The 18,087-nt window shown below is 36.7% G+C and overlaps 1 protein-coding gene across 6 annotated transcripts in view; it reads right to left on the bottom strand.

Annotated features, from left to right (window-relative positions):
* The window catches only part of LOC135690058 (transmembrane and coiled-coil domains protein 1), a 46,994-nt gene that overhangs the window by 22,286 nt on the left and 6,621 nt on the right, over positions 1-18,087 (bottom strand). For 3 of the 6 annotated variants that reach the window (XM_089108722.1, XM_089108723.1, XM_089108724.1), the window contains exons 2-4: positions 11,615-11,728; positions 8,063-8,118; positions 6,484-6,584 (exon numbers count right to left, since the gene is read on the bottom strand). In XM_089108722.1, the coding sequence (XP_088964848.1) occupies positions 6,484-6,584; positions 8,063-8,118; positions 11,615-11,728 (271 nt within the window). Of the gene's footprint in view, positions 1-2,139; positions 4,742-6,483; positions 6,585-8,062; positions 8,119-11,614; positions 11,729-13,968; positions 15,425-15,467; positions 15,892-18,087 lie in introns of those variants that run through there. The other 3 variants (XM_089108721.1, XM_089108725.1, XM_065207506.2) reach the window with 3 other exon arrangements.

The following is an 18,087-nucleotide window of genomic DNA, read 5'->3' as shown; positions in this document are numbered from 1 at the left end:
ATCTGTAGCACTAACGTCTCTTTAATTTTTTCTGCATGTAGGTTCCTTATAAAGTGGTTCCTCAAAAAACGTAAACTGCGCGTGGATTGCGTACACTCCTTTTTTATTATAGGAATATTATAGGAATATAGTCTAAAAGAATACTGTGGCTCAAAATCAATGAAATCAAAGAACAATTTAAGAATAATACAAGGCTCAAGCTTCATCAAGAATGATTTTTTTTGTTTATATGAGTCTTTTTGTAAAGCGAATCAAAAGGAGTTTCACGTTATACTTCTTGAAATAGACGCCTTAAAAGCGCTTAAAAGTGTCTATGCTAGTAGATGGACCATTTCTGCCTATTAGCATTAATTTGAAAAAGTATTCAACTACTGCTCCGTCGTCCGCGCGTCAAAATTCGCGCCTCCTTAAACGCATGTCTAGAGAATTGCAGAGAAAACAAGGGTGTGTGGCAAGCAATAAGGCTAAAACTGTAGCTTTTATCTTTATATATAATCCCAAACCGCACATTGGAGGTTGCACGAATTACATAAACGGCCGTGTTATTTTATTATTAGCCTAGGTTATATTGGTAAACATTTCTACTCAGGCACGTAAATAATAGGGGGCGTGGGGGGCGTAACGCCCCCCCCAAAGTTTGGAAAATCCAGTTACAGTTGGAAAACGTAACGGTTGACTTGGAATTTTTTTCTTAAGACCTTTCCTTACGACCCTTCCTAAGATCTTTTATATTTTAAGAAGTTTTTTATTTTAAATATAAAAATTCTAAACATTAAAATTCACAGGCTGAAGCTGACCCATCCAATCGTTTTCTATTGTGAATCCCTTCTCCACTGGATCCAAATTGCACACTTGCCCCGTTTTCTTTTTCTTTCTCTCTGACGGGAGTTGAATCAAATTACGAACAGGCAAGGTGAATTTACGGATAAGAAACTTGAAACTTACAGTTTGGAATAATAATACCCGCATTGATCAGAAAATATTAGAGTGAGAATTTTTTTAGAAACTACGAGTAGTTAATTCAATAAAAGATTAAGAATCTTTCAGTACTAAAAATTCTCAACGCTTCTTATAAAAAACGAGTTTATGCTAAACTCCCCCTGTTATTTGTTAATGTCCTTGAGTCCTTATCATAAATTCCTATGACAAAACTGCTGTGAAGCAAGAACACATTGCAAAATTTGCAGTAGAAGTATTTGATCAAAGAAGAGTGTTTCATCTTTCGAATCAGGCATATGCACAAGTTTGTTCTCAAATCATCATTTCAATTGTAAAGAATGAAAAGGCATTTGGCCCTCTGAAAAGTTTAAAGGTAGTTTCTTCGATCAAGAACAAAAATAAAAGGCCCAAATTCTTGGTGCTTTTATATCGTGAAAAAATGTATTTTAGATAAAATTGATTAATTGATCTGAAAGAATACTACTAATCATTAAGTATATCTAATACTGGTTTTGCTTTAATGTTGCTTTACTTCTTACAGTAAGTTTAATGTTTGTTTCATGTTAATCAAAATTAAGAGATTTAGGCTTTTATGCTTTAGGCTAATTATTGAGTAAAGTTTGGTAATTATAAAGAAAATAGAACTATGGTGTTCGGGCTATTTACAAATATTAATTTGGTAGGTACAACAGATTTACTGGTCGAATGAAAAATTTCTCACTTAAAGTTGGAATTTTCATCCTTCCACGCCCCTCCAAAATTAGCAACTTGCTTTCGTCCCTGTTTCTACTGTTAGAAAGGTTTTTACAACGACCATCTAGTTTACAGTTTGTAATGGAAATGTAAGATGTAGTCAGGAGGAAACAAGATATCATCTACAATGTCTGCCAAACGTCTTGGAACACTGGCCACAACATCCCCTCTCCTTTATACAATGTTGTGCCACGGAAATATTAATAATACAATCCTACGTGTACAAGTGATACATTTTTACATAGCTATGGTTTTCAGCTAGCGAATCAACATCGTATGAAGGGGAAGGGGGGGCAACACCCTCCTTGTTGACATGGAAATAGAAGGGGATACGCGAATTCACAGAAATCTCAGGGTTTTCCAAGGACTTTTGGAAGGCATTGTACATCGTCAAAAGAAGAGAATCCAGTTTTAAATGAAGATAACAATCACTTCCTACATAATTACCTTTCTCCAAAATGCAGCTCAAGGATGTCTGGCAGGGAAATTCTCTTTAAAAAGGGCTTGCTCATAGCTAAGTTGCAACTAGTTCAGCAGTACATTCCTTTTCAATATCTGACTTAGGCCTATTTTCATCCAGATGAGTTTGCGGAATTAGACAATTCACCTGAACCAATATTTAACAAGTCTTCTCATGGATTATCCACGCAAGCAACATGTACGGACAAAAACATTGTTGAAAACATTAGATTCGACGTCCATGTCTGATAATGGTCAAAGAAAGACGATACTGTATCTTGGCCAGAAAAACAACAATATAAGACTTGACCTGTGCTTTGACTATAAAGAGCTGTCTAGAATGGCGGAAGTACCACAAAGGGAATTGAAGCCTGTATGAGAGTTTCAATATTAGCTGTGAGGAAAGAGAGTTGTCGGTTAGCGAAAATCACTTTCAAACCGATAAATCACCGATTTGGTAGCGGATTTCAAAATTGTCTTTGTTTTCTTGCCCAAGAATACAGCCATTCACTTGGAAACTGAGCATTCTCGCGTTGTTGAAGGGGTGGCACAGTGGCACCAAAAATTCTCCGACGCAATGAGTGACAACTCAGGCAAGGACCGCAGAGAATATTACGGATCGAGGGGGCTAATAGGTTTTGGAGAGAGGGGCTAAACATGCTAAAAATAAAGAGAAGGGTGGCGACTTTTTGTACGTTTTTAAGTACATCTTTGAAATAATTGGAGGGTTTTAGACCCCTCATCCCCCCTGCTTCCGCGGTCCCTGCAATCAGGTGCGATGCAAATCAAATTTAAAAAAATAAAGTTTCGTCAAACGGAGGAGGGGCGGGGCTGTGCCAGCAAACTTGAAAACAGCCTCTGATGAAGGAACCAATCTCGTTTCGGAAAGTTCCTCTCAAGTTGACAACACAGAGCAGTTCTTATCAGCCAATCTACAGTGCATCATGTCTTGCAAAACTTTTACTTAGTGGTCTTACAAACAATTTATAGTATATATATGTAGAAAAGTCACGTCGAAATATAAACAATAATAAGAACACCCGAGCTACAAATAAACTAAAAAATAAAAACATCATGCTCTGGCAAAAATTATGCTATTCACAGAAAAAAAAGAATGTAATCGTTTTACGTTCTGTTTAACTATTATTACTAGGCCTCTAAGTGTGAAATAGTTAACAAGACAAGTTGAAACCTTGGAAACAGCCAATACCTCTAAACTCCTAAATGGAATTTATTCGAAAAGGTTTATGTCTGTCTTTGTGAAAATCTTTCCGATAAGGAAATGCGATGGGCCTGGTGATGGCAATTTGCACAAACTCCCTTTGTTGCAAAAAATTCGCCAATGAGAGAATAAATAAAAGACAAAGAAATTGGTTATTTGCTTAATTTGGACTTTCGCACAGAAATGAAGTTGCGGCAATGGTAAAGATCGAGCCCTTATCTAAACAGGTTTTATTTTGCACGCTTCTTATTTTACAAGGAACTTAGCTCGAGGCCTAGTTCCTAAAGTTCCTTTATTTTTGAACCTCTTTGATCAAATTGTAGTACTTTAAAGGACTTTAATAGATAATTGATTTAACTGCACATTTGGTGTCATGAAAATTGCACATAGTACATAGTAAAATTCTATATAAGAGTCGCTAGATTCTTAACTGTAGCTAGAAAACAAGGCAAAAAACAGCAAGAAAAAAAGAAAAAACGTTTGATATGTGAAAAAGTGGAAATTCAGGCAAGAAGATAAACGAAACACCCGAAATTACACAAGAAAAAACTCGATGTTTGCGCCCGTAACACACAATTCATGTGATATTCAACTCAAAATGAATTGAACCGGCTTCCAAATTCTGGATTGTTGGCAGGGGAAAAAAAATATACAGAAATGAAAAGTTCCTAAGGGAATTTATCTTTAGCATTAACGGTTCCTTAATTTTCTCTGTCTTCCTCATGAAGGTTCCTTATAAATGTGTTCTTTATACAATAAAAAGCGTCTACTTTTTAGAAGCCAAAACTTTGAGAAAATAGCTCTTTACTGCTATGAATTTGGCTTTTGCTATCAATTTAAAACTACTGGATTAACCATTGAAATATCAAATAAATTATTTCAACTTTGACGACTGCTTGGTCAAAAAACAAAGACTAGGAAAATTCATTATTTTTCATAAGATAAGTAATGGCTGGATGTTTTTAATCTTTTTGAAAATTTGAGGCTCTGCTTTTCTTAATAACGGTCTCGTTTCAACATCGATGTTATTTAGATTTACATTCTAGCGATTGTTTCCAAGACCACTAAATAAAAAGTTTGCAAGACATTTTTAAGGAGTGTGGTTGATTCTCTGAAAAACATCTTCTCTATTTTGTTAACAAGATAGAAAATTTTCCAGAACAGATTGTTTTTCTTCAAATTTTTTCTCTGAGGCTTGCCATGTTTGTACGTTATTCTTATCTATTGGCAAATCTTGTCTCAGTGTTCCTATAAAGTGATGTTCTTATTAAAAGAATGTAGCCACATGTTAAATGACAATGAAAATTATTGTCATTAAAATGTCTGCTGTCTGACAAACTGACCAATTACTATGTTGGAGAGCCACAGTGGCGAATCGAGCCTTAAAAAATCTGGAGGTGGGGGTGGGGGCAGCCTTCAGTTAAAAAGGCCTTTTCGTTACGTGAAAAGGGCTTTCGTCTTTCACTTTCGGGCTTTCGTCTGCCCCAGGAACCTTTTTAGGACCTGCAGGTCATACTCAAAGCCCGTTTACGCGTTTCTTCTTTCAGAAAATATAAACAGTACCAGATACGTTTCAACACTGATCCCTTTTTCGAATCCGTCATCCAAATAAAGATGTGGTCTGTTAACGGAAAACCATCAATTCCTATTCGCTATGAAATCGTTATGTTTCTATTATTTCAATGTAGCAAGGCTCAGTGATCGTGGGCTGCACTGCACAAATCGCTTGAGTCAGCCATTTCAACCCCTGCGCCAAACGACCTACGGTACTCGTTTTATATTATAAGAAACTGGTTTATAAGAAAATACTACTAGGATGGCCAAAAGTGTAAGAAACTTTAGTATTAGGGTCAAGAAAAATTAAGAAACTGTAAAATTTATATTTTTAAGAGCGTAAATTATGAGTACCGAGTTCTATTTGGAGACGGCTCCGAGGACTATATAATACTTAATGATGGTGTTAAGACGATTTTACTATAGATCATTTTAACTAACCGTTTTGCCCATAGTTTTTCTAAGTTTTTTTTGTTGATTTTTCTTTGGAAAAGATTCTTCATTAAATGCTCAACTTCAATTTCCGACAACTTTAGCTCCCGAGATTAAGAATCCAACTAGGAAACTTTCAGTTCTCAAACGCAACAAATTGGATGCCAAAATAAGAACTTTTTAGTATCTAGTGCTGATCCAAGTTTCTGATAGGAAAAATGTGTATCTCTTAGACACCACTCTGGCTTGCAAACAAGGGAGTAGCTATATCTGGCAGTAATAGGTCAGCTTTTTTGACAAAAAAGCCCATAATAATTTGTCTAAACTTGGTAAAACCAGTCATATCGAGGGGGTGGGAGATAAGAATTTCGGTGGATTTCACCTTCATCAACATCCTTGCTGTAGCCCTTAATCTTTGATAATGGTACTTTAAAGTACTGAAAATATTCGTACGATGAGAAGTTAAATTTCTAATATATCAGGGCAGAAATATAAGAGTTTTGTGCGATTATAATAGGTGATAATGAAAACAAGAAGCTCAACAAGAGTTTGTATTTTAATTGAATACCTAGAGACAATTTGTTAATATCACATTCCCTACCTACTTAAACCTTTTCACACTCCTTTTCTTATAAACCGTATATCCATTCTTTTATACCCATTATATTACCGTTAAAAGCTATCCAATAATCATACATTCTTCTTAAAGCGCTTCTAGGAACCAACTCTGTGCCCAGTTGCACTGTATGATTGAAATAAAAACCAGGCTGCCACTAAACTATTTCCACGATCAAAGCTGAAGCCCCTTTCTAAAATTCTAGTTCAATCTAACTTTAAGCAGGGCTACAAAAGCTCAAGAGTAACAAAGTACAGAATAGCTCTTCCTTGTTCCTCCGTGCTTAAAATAATTTTGCCCTTAACTAAATAACTTTCTAGATAGAGCAAAGTTGCAAAACATATCATTTATTTTGCAATCAAAAATAGAGTAGTATCTTAAAACTCTAAGGAACTAGTGTGTATATTATTCCTCATGCCTAATCGAATTTTACAGCAACAAAAACAATATTCTCATAAGGTTACATATGCTTAGAAATTCCTTATAAAATCAAGCTAAAAATACTCACGAAGATCGTGATCTGTCGTCTTTCGATCGCTTCTCCATTCCTATGAAACCAGCACTTAATTGGGCACGTAACAACTTTTTGCTGTCTTCTGGAGTATCACTCTGAAAAGGCATTAGCAAGACCACTGTCTTTAAAAAACCTCACAACAATCATACAATTTATAGTTGTTGCACGTTACAAGATTGAACTTTGGCTTGCTTTTATTTAGGCCTGGTTTTTCAGGAGGCATGCTGGTCTAGAATAAACTACCAAGCAATTTTCGAATGAGGCAAAAGTTCGATTTTCGATGAATGAGTTCTGCAGAATGCCAGACACTTCCTTGTTCCTCTTCGAATGACAAGTTCCTGGCTATTAACTCTGTGGTTTTTACGCAATATCAGAATCTTGAAAGTTACGAACCGGCAAGTGTCATAGTGAAGGATCGATAAAACATTCTACCATTATCTACCATTATCTACCATCTCTTATTAAAATTCCCCGTAGAGATTGACAAAATCAGTAAAAATGGGTTTTTCCCCATACTGCAGGCATAAACGTAAAACCAAATTTACACTGTAGTTAAAAAACCTTATAAATCATACACATTGATAGCATCGTGTAAAAAAAGTAGAGAGCTTGACAAAATGGTTCTGGCAAAGATCAAAGTGACAGCAGTGTCAGCCCGTCACATTTGTATACAATATAAAATTTTCGTTACATCTTGGAAAGAAACATGAATATTCATTTCCATGAAGCAACTAAAAAAATACATTACGATAATCAGATCTGGTTTGACTATAGTTACTTTTTGAAATCATCGCACAAAATATCATCTATTCAGGGGCCGCAGGGAGGGGGGTGGCTAAAAGTTTTGGAGTGAATTTTTTGTATAAAAAAAGTGCGACAAGTACGAGAAGCGCGGCAAGTAAGAAAAGTGCGACAAGTACGAAAAGTGCGACAAGTACAAAAAGTGAGACACACAAAAAGTGTGACAAGTACGTAAAATGCGAAAAGTGCGACAAGTACGAAAAGTGTGACAAGTTATGAAAGTTTACGAAAGGTACCGAAAGTTTGCTATGCTCCCTTCTTTTCGTGCGACCTCCTAACATTGCGGTAGCATATATTTATTTGGTAAGATATGCTTTTAAAATCTTTGAACTTTGAACATTTGTTCTTAAATAGCATTATGGAAAAAGCCAAAAGGTAAAAAAGCATAAAGTGTATGTGAAAAAACGGTACAAGTTGGCTGAGATAATGGCAATTGAAATATTTTCAAATTTTCTAAAGGATTACCGTAGTTTTAGATTGGTCCGTCGAATTTAGAACCAAGACCAAAAAAGTGACTTGATCGGGAAAATGAATGAGTTCATTGGGCTGTGTGTCAGGCAAAATTATCGTCCCTTTCAATGATTTGTTTGACTATTTTAAACTCTATTTCAGGTGATATTATCAAAATTCAAACATCAGGTCATCACAATCTGATTTTATACAGAGGAAAAGTAAAGGCAAAATGCACAATGAATTAAATTAGAATTAAATTAAAAAAAAATTAAAAGTATATCTGCGGGAAGATTTTTAAGAAGAAATGCAAATAACTCACCGCTGTTACATCTTGATTGCTCTTTGACATCATCAGGCCAAGCTTCTTTCGTAGGCCTAGAAGATGGCGATAAATTCAAAATGATTGAAATTGAGGCACAACCACATTTAAAGTTTTTAACTGAGCCCTGTCATAATAACAAACGGTAATAAAAAAGCAGGTACACGGAAAAATAATCAGCAAATTGTGTACAGCGTCACAAAAACGCCGATAAGGGCCTTAATGGAAGATTTGTTCGGATTTTTACATCAAAAAGCTGTGGCTAATAGTGTAACGGAGTACTGAAACTGCGTATCCTCTTCTACACTTTAACAAATTGCTGCTCAGAGTAGAATCCATATTAAAAAAATTAATTTCCACTAAAAACTTAACTATGCAAACAATCTTTTGGTGGTACAAAACTTGTAAATGGCTTTGAACTCTGAAGAGTGTCAGACGAAAAGCTTTAGTTTACTAAATGTTTGGTTTTTTCAAAGCCATTTAAACTTAACTGTAAATTGAGATTTTTAAGGATGGCTGTACAATACTGAAGTTTGAATGACACTGGCTTGTGGGTTGGGAAATCTTATGAAAAAGTAACGTAAGCGTGCAAGAAACAACTAGTTACTGTGACTGCAAATATCCGTTGATAACAATGAGTTATGTCACAATAGCCTGTGAGGCCTTTGTAAACAAAGGCAGGATAAAACAAGGTCTTCCTTTCAATATAAGAAACAGAACTTCCCCTAAAAGAGAACAGCCTCCCCAATCAGGTAGGTCTAGAAGCAACGCTAAAACAAGTGATTCTGCCAACGGGCAACATTTTTAGACAACCCAGATTGTGCCAAAATCGCCTTTTCATCTAGCAGTTTTGTGCCAGTATCGATCTTTATACAAAAAAGCAGTTATTGCGCAGACAGAAGGAGTCCCTTTTCTCTCGTAGCCTCCAGTGCTGATTTTTTTATAGACACTCGGTACTGATTGGACAACTATACCGGTCATGTGCTCGCGTTTTTCTGATTGGTTATTTCGACCCGCAACTGTACATATATTTTCCATTTTGTTCATTTGGACACTTATTCTGATGTTTTATACTCAGACGAAAAAGCAATTAGTATGTAAAAAAATGTTTGGTTTTTCAAACTTTTTACCGCCAAAAAAGTTTTCACATTTATGTTTTAAAAGAAAAATTATCGTCAAGTTTCAGGCTTACTACAAAACAGCCTCTGATGTTTGCATATTTTTCGAAAAAGAAACGTTGTACCCCAAGACTCTGTGCCTGGACCATTAGCATGCAATCTTTCTTCTCAATGAAACCATCAAATCAATGCCAAATCTCTTGAAACACTAACGCCAGTTTTTAAGAATTCAGATATCCCACTCTAACGCCTTAAATAAAGTCGGCTTACTACAAAAGCACCGAAGACATTTGGAAGCATGTTTTTTGCAAGAAAACAAAAACCATGCACCTAATCAAGGCTTTGTCCCTGGACCATTTTCATTCAAAGTTTTCCTTTATGAAACCATCCAATTAATGCCAAAAATTTTGAAACACCTCCATCAATTTTCAAGAAATCAGCTATTTAAAACATACCAAGAACTACGATTTTTCGTGTAAAGTGTCTAATTTATATCTACACTATCAACATCGCTAACAGGCGGGGGTAAGGGTGTGGGGTAAGGGTAGGGGGTTGCAGAGAGCGGAAGATGTATTTTAATTAACTTACCAGGCATTGCATATAACTGCATGATGTTTGAAAAATATTTGTTGAGAATTTTTGGAATATAAACATATTAACTGAAAGAAAACCACAAAATACGCAAAATGTACAAAATCCGGTAGATCTTTTACAGACTGCTACCCTGGGTGCCAGAGCCTCAGAGAGTCAAAGGATGAAGAACGGGGGAAGGAATTGCGACCTTCGCATTTCCTTTCCACCGTTCTTCATCCGTTGACTCTCTGAGGCTCTGGCACCCAGGGTAGCAGACTGCGTGAGATGAAAGGGACGGCGGAGCCGGAGGAGGGGGGCTGGGGGGCTATTGGGCCCTCCCTTTTTGCTGAGCTATGATATTCAGGTAGTGGCATCAAAGATAAAGGGGAAAAACTACCATAAAAGGTTGCCAATTTGCATATAGAACCCCCATCCCCACCCCAAAATGTGCTCTGGTGTCCCTAGATGATACCAGGCAAGTACAGGCCTTTAACCTAATCCAATCATTGTAAATTGGCAAATAACAAACTGCAAAATGAACTAAGACAAAATAACAGTAACCCGTTAGCATCTGCCAATCTTTAACGTGTAATTTATGCTCACATAGTACAAACATTAAAAAAAGTCTAAAAATAGATCTTTATGGTGTTATTATTTCACCACTTCATAAACGACCCGAAATGCCAACGCTGTTAGCATGTATTTGCATCAGAAGAGTTCTCGCAATACTGCATCCTTAAAAACATTTTGCTCACCTTTTTAGATGCATTCATCAAGAAAGCTTGCCTAGAAGAGCTCCGCAGTTGCAACTATTGAAAAATTGGGCGAATTGCCATATCTTAATCTGATAAGGATTACTTTAGCAAGTACAATATCTCGGATAATCGACCTCACCTTGCTTATGTTTTGGTTCAGTATTCTTCCCAATAATCACAAAATACCTGTCATAGCAACATTATTTAAAGCAAGACTTAGTTTCCACTTATTGAGAAGATAGCTCAATAGGAACACGCAATATACAGAGCTGACATCTGACAGGTGCTTTTCCGTTGATGTCACAATAGTATAATATAGCACTTCTTTGATTCTGACTAGCCAACTCTAAATGCGATTCAGCATTCAATCATGTAGATAGTGAAAAATGACGTAGTTCGATTGAAATATGTCGCAAAAAGTCAGGAGGAACCTAATCTAGAAGAGTCAATAGGGTGAAATGAATTCTGCTTGAAAGAGTTCAGAGCCCGACATTGAGCTAAACTTATGTCTTTGTGCACTACTCACTGGTTCTTATAAGTAAGCATGGTTTGTTGAAAATTATATACCGCCTTTTTCTTGCTTTGCTGTTTTTGCTGAGCACACTTAGGCCTGAAGAGATTTGGTTCTATCTGAAATATGCGAGAGTGCTTGAAGAGAGATATCACTTGATGGCTGTCCTCCGGATGTCCGAAAAACCTGACCAGACCATACACAAACCAGACCACCTTCAAACAAAAAATTAGCTCACTTTTGCTTGAATGAGCTTTCAGTTCTAAAGGAAAAATGTTCCTCTCTAATTTAATTTCTGGTAAAATGACTGTGCATATTAGCATCATTTTGCTGCACCGTGCAACCTCATTGCACATAGATTTATTAGGTTTGGAATGACAGTTGTAACAAAGTACATAAAGTTTGTTAAAACGGAGAAAACTTATGGTAGGAGACAGAGTACTTCTGGAGAGACACAATTTTTATCATCTCAAACATCGCGAATTTGTCCTGCTCCATATCATTGTGCTGAAGTCAAATACACGATACTGCTGCCTACAGCTTTACAGCTCAAGAGAACTCTTAGCAGCCGCATTTCTACTTGAAATTTACTTACCACGAAAGAGGTGTCCTGGAGGCGACAGTGAAGGCCCAAGGGTATTTTTGTCATTTCTTGGTGCGCCGAGATGCGTCAGATTTTCTAGTGATTTCGATCTAATCCGGAAGATATCTAGAAAAAGAAAAGTTTCCAGTAACATGTATGATCAATTGAAAAAACCAACTGAAAATTTGCATGATCTAAACAATTCAAGAATTTGATTAAAATTTGCAGTAAGTAAACTGTCTTATGCGATCCTTAAAAACTGTAAAAATACTGTAAAAATAAAATAATCTATACAATACAATACAATACAATACAATACAATACAATACAATACAATACAATACAATACAATACAATACAATGTTTCAATGAAACTTATAGCTAAGATCGTAACAAATAAAAAACAACGGATTTTGCGGAGTCATTAACTGTCGATTCACTGTCTTAAACGGTTTTTGCGACCTAGCGTGCTTGAATAATGTTGCATAGATTCTGTGGCTTAGACCCTTTTACACTGTCGCGCGAGTTTGGAACCGTGACAAAACTGTCACTAGTCGCCTTTCCGTTTACACTAGCACTGTGGAACCGAGACGATTTTGCTTTGCTATCCGGAACAGTTTTGACCCTGCTTTGAAAGCGAAGGAATTTTGTACCGTCTGTTAAAGCCTATCTAGGACGATTTTGTCACAGATTCACAAAGAGGTCTTTTGTATGGCTGTTTCAGGTAATCGAGGCTTTGATTGTGGCGTAACTACGTTGTCAAATTCTGAAGAAAAGGAAATTCTGAAGAAAAGACGATGACAGAAAATGCTTGTATTGTTTCCCAGTCAAGCCTTGATTGGACTTTGCAGTTTTGTAGTTTAAAATAACACTAAAAATTAAAGCCACCTTGTCGTCCGTCCAAGTAAAGTTTTTATCAGCCTTCCGCTCCATTTTAGCTCTCAATGCGGCGGCAAAATAGAAGCCTTGGTTAACTAAATACAGCTTCTTCTAAACAATGTTCTACCATTAAAATAAGGTCGTACCGGTACAGTGTAAACCGAACGGCTAAACGGAACAATTTGGAACCGCGACAGTGTAAACACTTGCGAACCGAAACGGTACAAAATTGTCCCGGGACGGTCTTAGACAATGTCACTGGAAGTTAACTTGACTTCTAATAGCAGTGATTCAATTCCGTTTTGCAGCATATGCGTTTGGCTTGCATGTGGCTTCATATTTATGGGTTTATTTGCCGGATGTCGTTTTGACCCTCAACTTTAATTTAAATAATAAACTGTAGATTCAGGCGTTTGAAGGACACTAGACCCAAACCATATTGTGTTCACGTTCAATTAAAAGTCATTGCTAGAGCTGCGATCTGCCTAATAAGGGCACCTTATATAAAGTAAAACTAAATGTAAAGTAAACAACATTAGATAAACAGAGCTTTTTTCAAGTTAATGGCTCAAAATTACCCCGTTTCTTAATTCATGCTGAGTTTCTTGTTCACCATAACATTCATTCAATTAATTGAAACTCGGCAGTACATGGATTGGCTGTATATAGCCACTTTCTTTGATAGTAAGGGGTACAATCTCAGGTCGACTTTCAGATGGTAAAAAGGGTGAGGGAGAAGGGGTGTGGGAGGCATAGCAAAAATATCATGTTTTTATTTCATGTTTATTTCAATGAGTTTAAATCAACATTTGTTGGGCGGTGCATTGACTACAAAAGCCATGCTGGAAGCATTCTATGAAATGAATGTTCTTGCTACTACACTGTCCTCGTTTTTAGACATTGTGAAATAAAGAAAGCTCATCTCGTACTAGTATAAAATAATTCTGAAAAACTGAAAAATCAAGCAAACAGAAAAGAGTCTCTCTCTTTGCGCATGCATAGAAGGCTGCAATTTGGCTTGCGGTGAACAAAAACAATCCTTAACGATGACGATTGAGAAAGGTTAATATTTGATAAAATTTAATAACAGCGTTGCGGAGATCCGATGTCCACACTAAATAAGCGAAAAAGAACACAGGACGCATAAAATCCTAGCTGAATTACTAATTACGGTGCTTCCTATCATATTCGACTGTCTCCATTGAAACTAAAAATATGTATGAACGATAGAAAACGAATGAATCAGAGACGGAATATCATCAAAACATTGTTGACTCTTCGCCATATCTCTTAGTCTCACAGCTATAAAAAATTTACGATTACCCATGCATAAAGCAGGGACTTTTTCAAGCGCAAGAATCACTGAGAAGCACAGAGAAACTTTGAATGTGAAACAAACTTGAAAGAAACTACGATAAAACAAACGATTTTGGCGTTACTATGTTGGATGAAAATTGCAAACCACTATTTAGTTTTCTTTTAATTACCTGCTCAGCACCAAACAGGTTTCATTATTGAAAAGAAATCCGCCATGTTCTGTCTGGGCTCATAAAATTGGCTGCAAAAATCTTATCTCGAAGTTTCTTTGGAGCCTCAAAGTAAAGTCGAGCAGCTTTTCGATTAGTAAGCGATATACTCTCTACCTTCAGCAAGCTTGGCCTGCTCCTATTAATATTTGATATGTATGGTATAAAACTGCCCGCAATCCTGAATTTTGGGGTCTTTGAGCATACTTAATGTCACCATAACTATAAATTTTCTGCATTTATAGAATATATGTAATTGTTTCTAAAATAATGCCCACACCTTTTGCATGCTAGCAAAGCGTTTCTATGAGGTGGAAAATTTGTTTCATTTCGAATGAATAAATGCTTTTTACTTTATTTGTTTGGCGATAGAATTAAATTTGTTTGAAACAATTTCAATAAAAATCACAACAAACGGCCTACACTTGATAACAGTTTAATGACTTAAATGCTAATAACAAAAAATGATGTCAATCTAAACAACATAAGAAGGGAATGATATCTTTATAAAATCTTTTGGAGGCTCTTGCCATATGAAAATTCTGTTGCCAGAATACAATCCCAGACAGAAATACGACTTCTCAAGAAAAGTTATGTTTTATCTTTCCTTACAAAATAACTTCCCCCTCCCCCGCATTTAATGCTCAATGCATGCTCGATACAAAAAAGCACAAATGATAGAATTACAAATCCAACATTGATTCGGGAGGGGGGGGGGGGGGATTGTAGGTGACAGGTGCAACCTAAATTTGAACATTGCAGAAATTGCATTTTGTCTCAATAATCTTGTCCAGAAATGTAGCTAGGTAATTCAATTTTAGATTAAGCTACTAGAAGGGCCGTTGCCATGGCGGGTGTGGTGTGGCATCCCTTTGGCCTCAAAATCGTGGCCTTTTTGCTACATTGAGTGTGTCGTCTGCAAATTAGCATTTTTTCGACAAATAAATGAAGGTTCGCCTGCTTTGCGGGCACTTGGAACCTGGACACCCCTAAACAAATTCTAATTTCTAAATATATACAACTAATGAAAATATCATTTTTTACTGACGATTTTTGGGCATTATTTCATTAAAATTACATGAACAACGTCGATATGAGCTTCTAATGACACCGCAATGCAACTAGATCTCAGCTTAACTATACACTAACAATAAAGCTCAAGGCTTCAAGATTAAAACAGACCAAGGCTTCTAGAATGTGCATACTATAGAATGAATGGGCTGCTCAAGAGGCCTAGGGCTTTGGAAAGTAAACGAAATTTCTTACTGAGCGAGAAATGAGTTAAATATTTCGTACTAAAGCTGATATCAGCATACATTTTGGTGAGGCTAAATTGCCAGTGAACAAGATAAGAAAACAGAGATTCTCGTCAAATTGTGCATCCATTATTAATTTTTGCTAATCTATTCCTCGACAATTCGCAGCAAAAAGGAAGACGACTTTGCGAGATAAACGCTTACGTATTTCATCCTCTGGTATTTTCAGTGCAGCTTCATTCCGTTTCATTGCAAATTAATTCATTCATGAATTTTCAGACTGAAGGCAAACTTCTAGTCTTAACAGAAAGGGTGCAAGATTAATCATTTTTTAACTCATAAATTCGTAATCGAGCATCCGTTAATAATTTTGAGCACCTGCACATTCAAAAACTTCGACCATATTCAATTCTAGCATAATCAAACACTTGATTCAAAATGAATGCAAGAAATAAAAACTGCCAGGAGGGCTCTTGCACCTTTGTAAAGAAAACCCCAACAATTGACGTATTTTAAGACCTTTTTGTCTCAGCCTCCTTAGGAATATTCAGCATCTATTCGAGATATCTTTTGCGTGTATTGAATGGGGAGACGAGTCTACAATCCCGGACACAATTATTGAGTGAAAATGCAATTCTTTCAATTTTCTACTTTACGTTGCACCGTAAATTCAAACACTCCCCCGAATCAATGTTGAATTTTTAGTTCTATCATTTTCCCTTCAAAGCCATGCATGCAACATTGAATTGGGGGGGGGGGGCAAGTTATTTTTCGAAGGAAAGAGAAAATATCAACTTTTCTTTAAAGTCCTAAATATTTTGTCCGGGATTGTAGATTCGTATTGTTTAGGGCTAATATCTTAAACTTTTTCCTGAACCAACGAGAAATTGCATCATATTCACATGCGCATTAGGGCAAAGTCTTGTAGACAACCAATAGCTTTTCACAGATGGCTAATTAAAACTAATACACATCATAGTTGTATCAATGAAAATTACTGTTTACGGTCTGTCCCAAAGTGCTCGATACCGTATAGACAGAGCTGTACACGCAGGGGCGTAACTTGGCAAATAGGTTAAGGGGGGGGGGGGTGAAAGGGTTTCTGCCCTGTAAAACTAAATGGTGCCCTGCAGACCTCGAAGCAAATGTTAGTCTATAGGTTACTAGTGAAAGCTTTACCAGTGTATATTTGTCTTTACCAAGGACAAACTTCTAAGCAATAAAAACAAACTTGAAACTTCATTGCCTATGAAATATTTATTTCTCTATGTGAGCATAAATTAAATTTCAAATTGAATTTTTCCTTTGTAATAAAGCTTGCATCTCATGGCAAGAATCAAGTTTAGAGAGGTAGGAGGACCCACCATGGTTGGGTCCGACGGGAAGAAATTTTTTGAAATTATACATAGTAAAAGGGCTAAAAAGCATCTCCCAAACTAAAATATAGCAAAATACTAAACTGCTAAAAAAATTGATTATTGTTTATTGGGAAAAATAGGGAGGGGGATGTCATGCTAAAACTCCAGTGATTGATGCTGGGGAAGGAAAGAAACGGTAACCTTTCGATTCAGATTGCACATAGTTGTGAATGACAGAGGAAGATGTTGTTTTGATTAGGAGAATTTTATTTCCTGGACAGAAATGTGCAGTTTCTTGTCTCGAGAAGGCCATGTTTACACATCCAAAATGAAAACATTGCAATGACATAAAAAGGCATTTACTGAATTAATGCAAATAAAAGAGATAATAAATACATACATGAATAAGTTAGCAAATAGATCAAACAAAATCGGCATCTTAACAGTTTATTCTCTTTTTATTTCATACACTGTTTTAAAAAGTAATAGAAAAAATAATAAAAAAATTCTTATCTCGACCAAAGTGAGGGACTTCAGCTTCCTACCCCCTGCCCCCCCCCCCAGTGGCGCTGTGCCTGTCATGAAAATGCTTTACAACTTAAATGAATTTGTGTGGACTCAACCTTGCCCTCATAAACTTATGCATCAATCATTGCATCCATTGGCTATGACTTTCGGTAAGGAATGCTTTCGCTTTGCTAATAACGGAGCTCCTCCTGAGGTACCTGTTTCGTTCGCTAAAATGCAACGTTAGGAAGAGAAGTTCATAGCAAATGTGATATTTCCATTTCAAAATTCCTGAACGGCCCTTTATGAACTTTAGAAGTGGCGTTTCTGCGCGGCAATAAAGCTCTTCTTGGCGCCCTGAGAAATCTTCGATTGCCCTGCGAAATCAACTATTTTTTTAGATTGGGGAAACTCGGAGTAGAAACTTAGAACCGTCCAGTTCTATTCACCAAATTTTTCATTTACACTCTTCTCGTGACACTTTTTTCTCTAAACTTTCTTTTTCTTTTGCTTCGAGACGGACCGTTTCCCATAGCACCCAGTGGCGGCGCCAAGGGGTGGTATTGGGGGGGGGGGGGTAATTACCCTACCCCCACCCCATACCCCCCCCCCACTTTTCTGAAAATATGGTCTACATATTTCTTCCAAAAATGGATTAAAAAACGCTGGGTAGGGGTAGATCAAATTTCCTGAGGAAGATTAACTTCGTACAAATCACGGAAACGAGGCGAAAGGGGCGTGGTCCCACTGGCCGCGCCCATTACCCTCCCACTCTGTAATAGCTGGCGCCGCCACTGATAGCACCCACGAATGTTCCTACCACACAATTCTGAAACTAATGTAGTCGATTTTAACTCCGCACGTCCATATGACGCAAAATTTTAAAATAAAATTGATCTTCGTTCGAGCAAATGCTGGTTAGTCTCCCCAACAAGTATGTTAACGAAACAAACATAAGA

The sequence above is a fragment of the Rhopilema esculentum genome, chromosome 5, assembly GCF_057945365.1.
Source record: "Rhopilema esculentum isolate cy_ngs chromosome 5, ASM5794536v1, whole genome shotgun sequence".
Classification (NCBI taxonomy): Eukaryota; Metazoa; Cnidaria; class Scyphozoa; order Rhizostomeae; family Rhizostomatidae; genus Rhopilema; species Rhopilema esculentum.
This window is presented reverse-complemented; position numbering and strand designations above follow the sequence as displayed.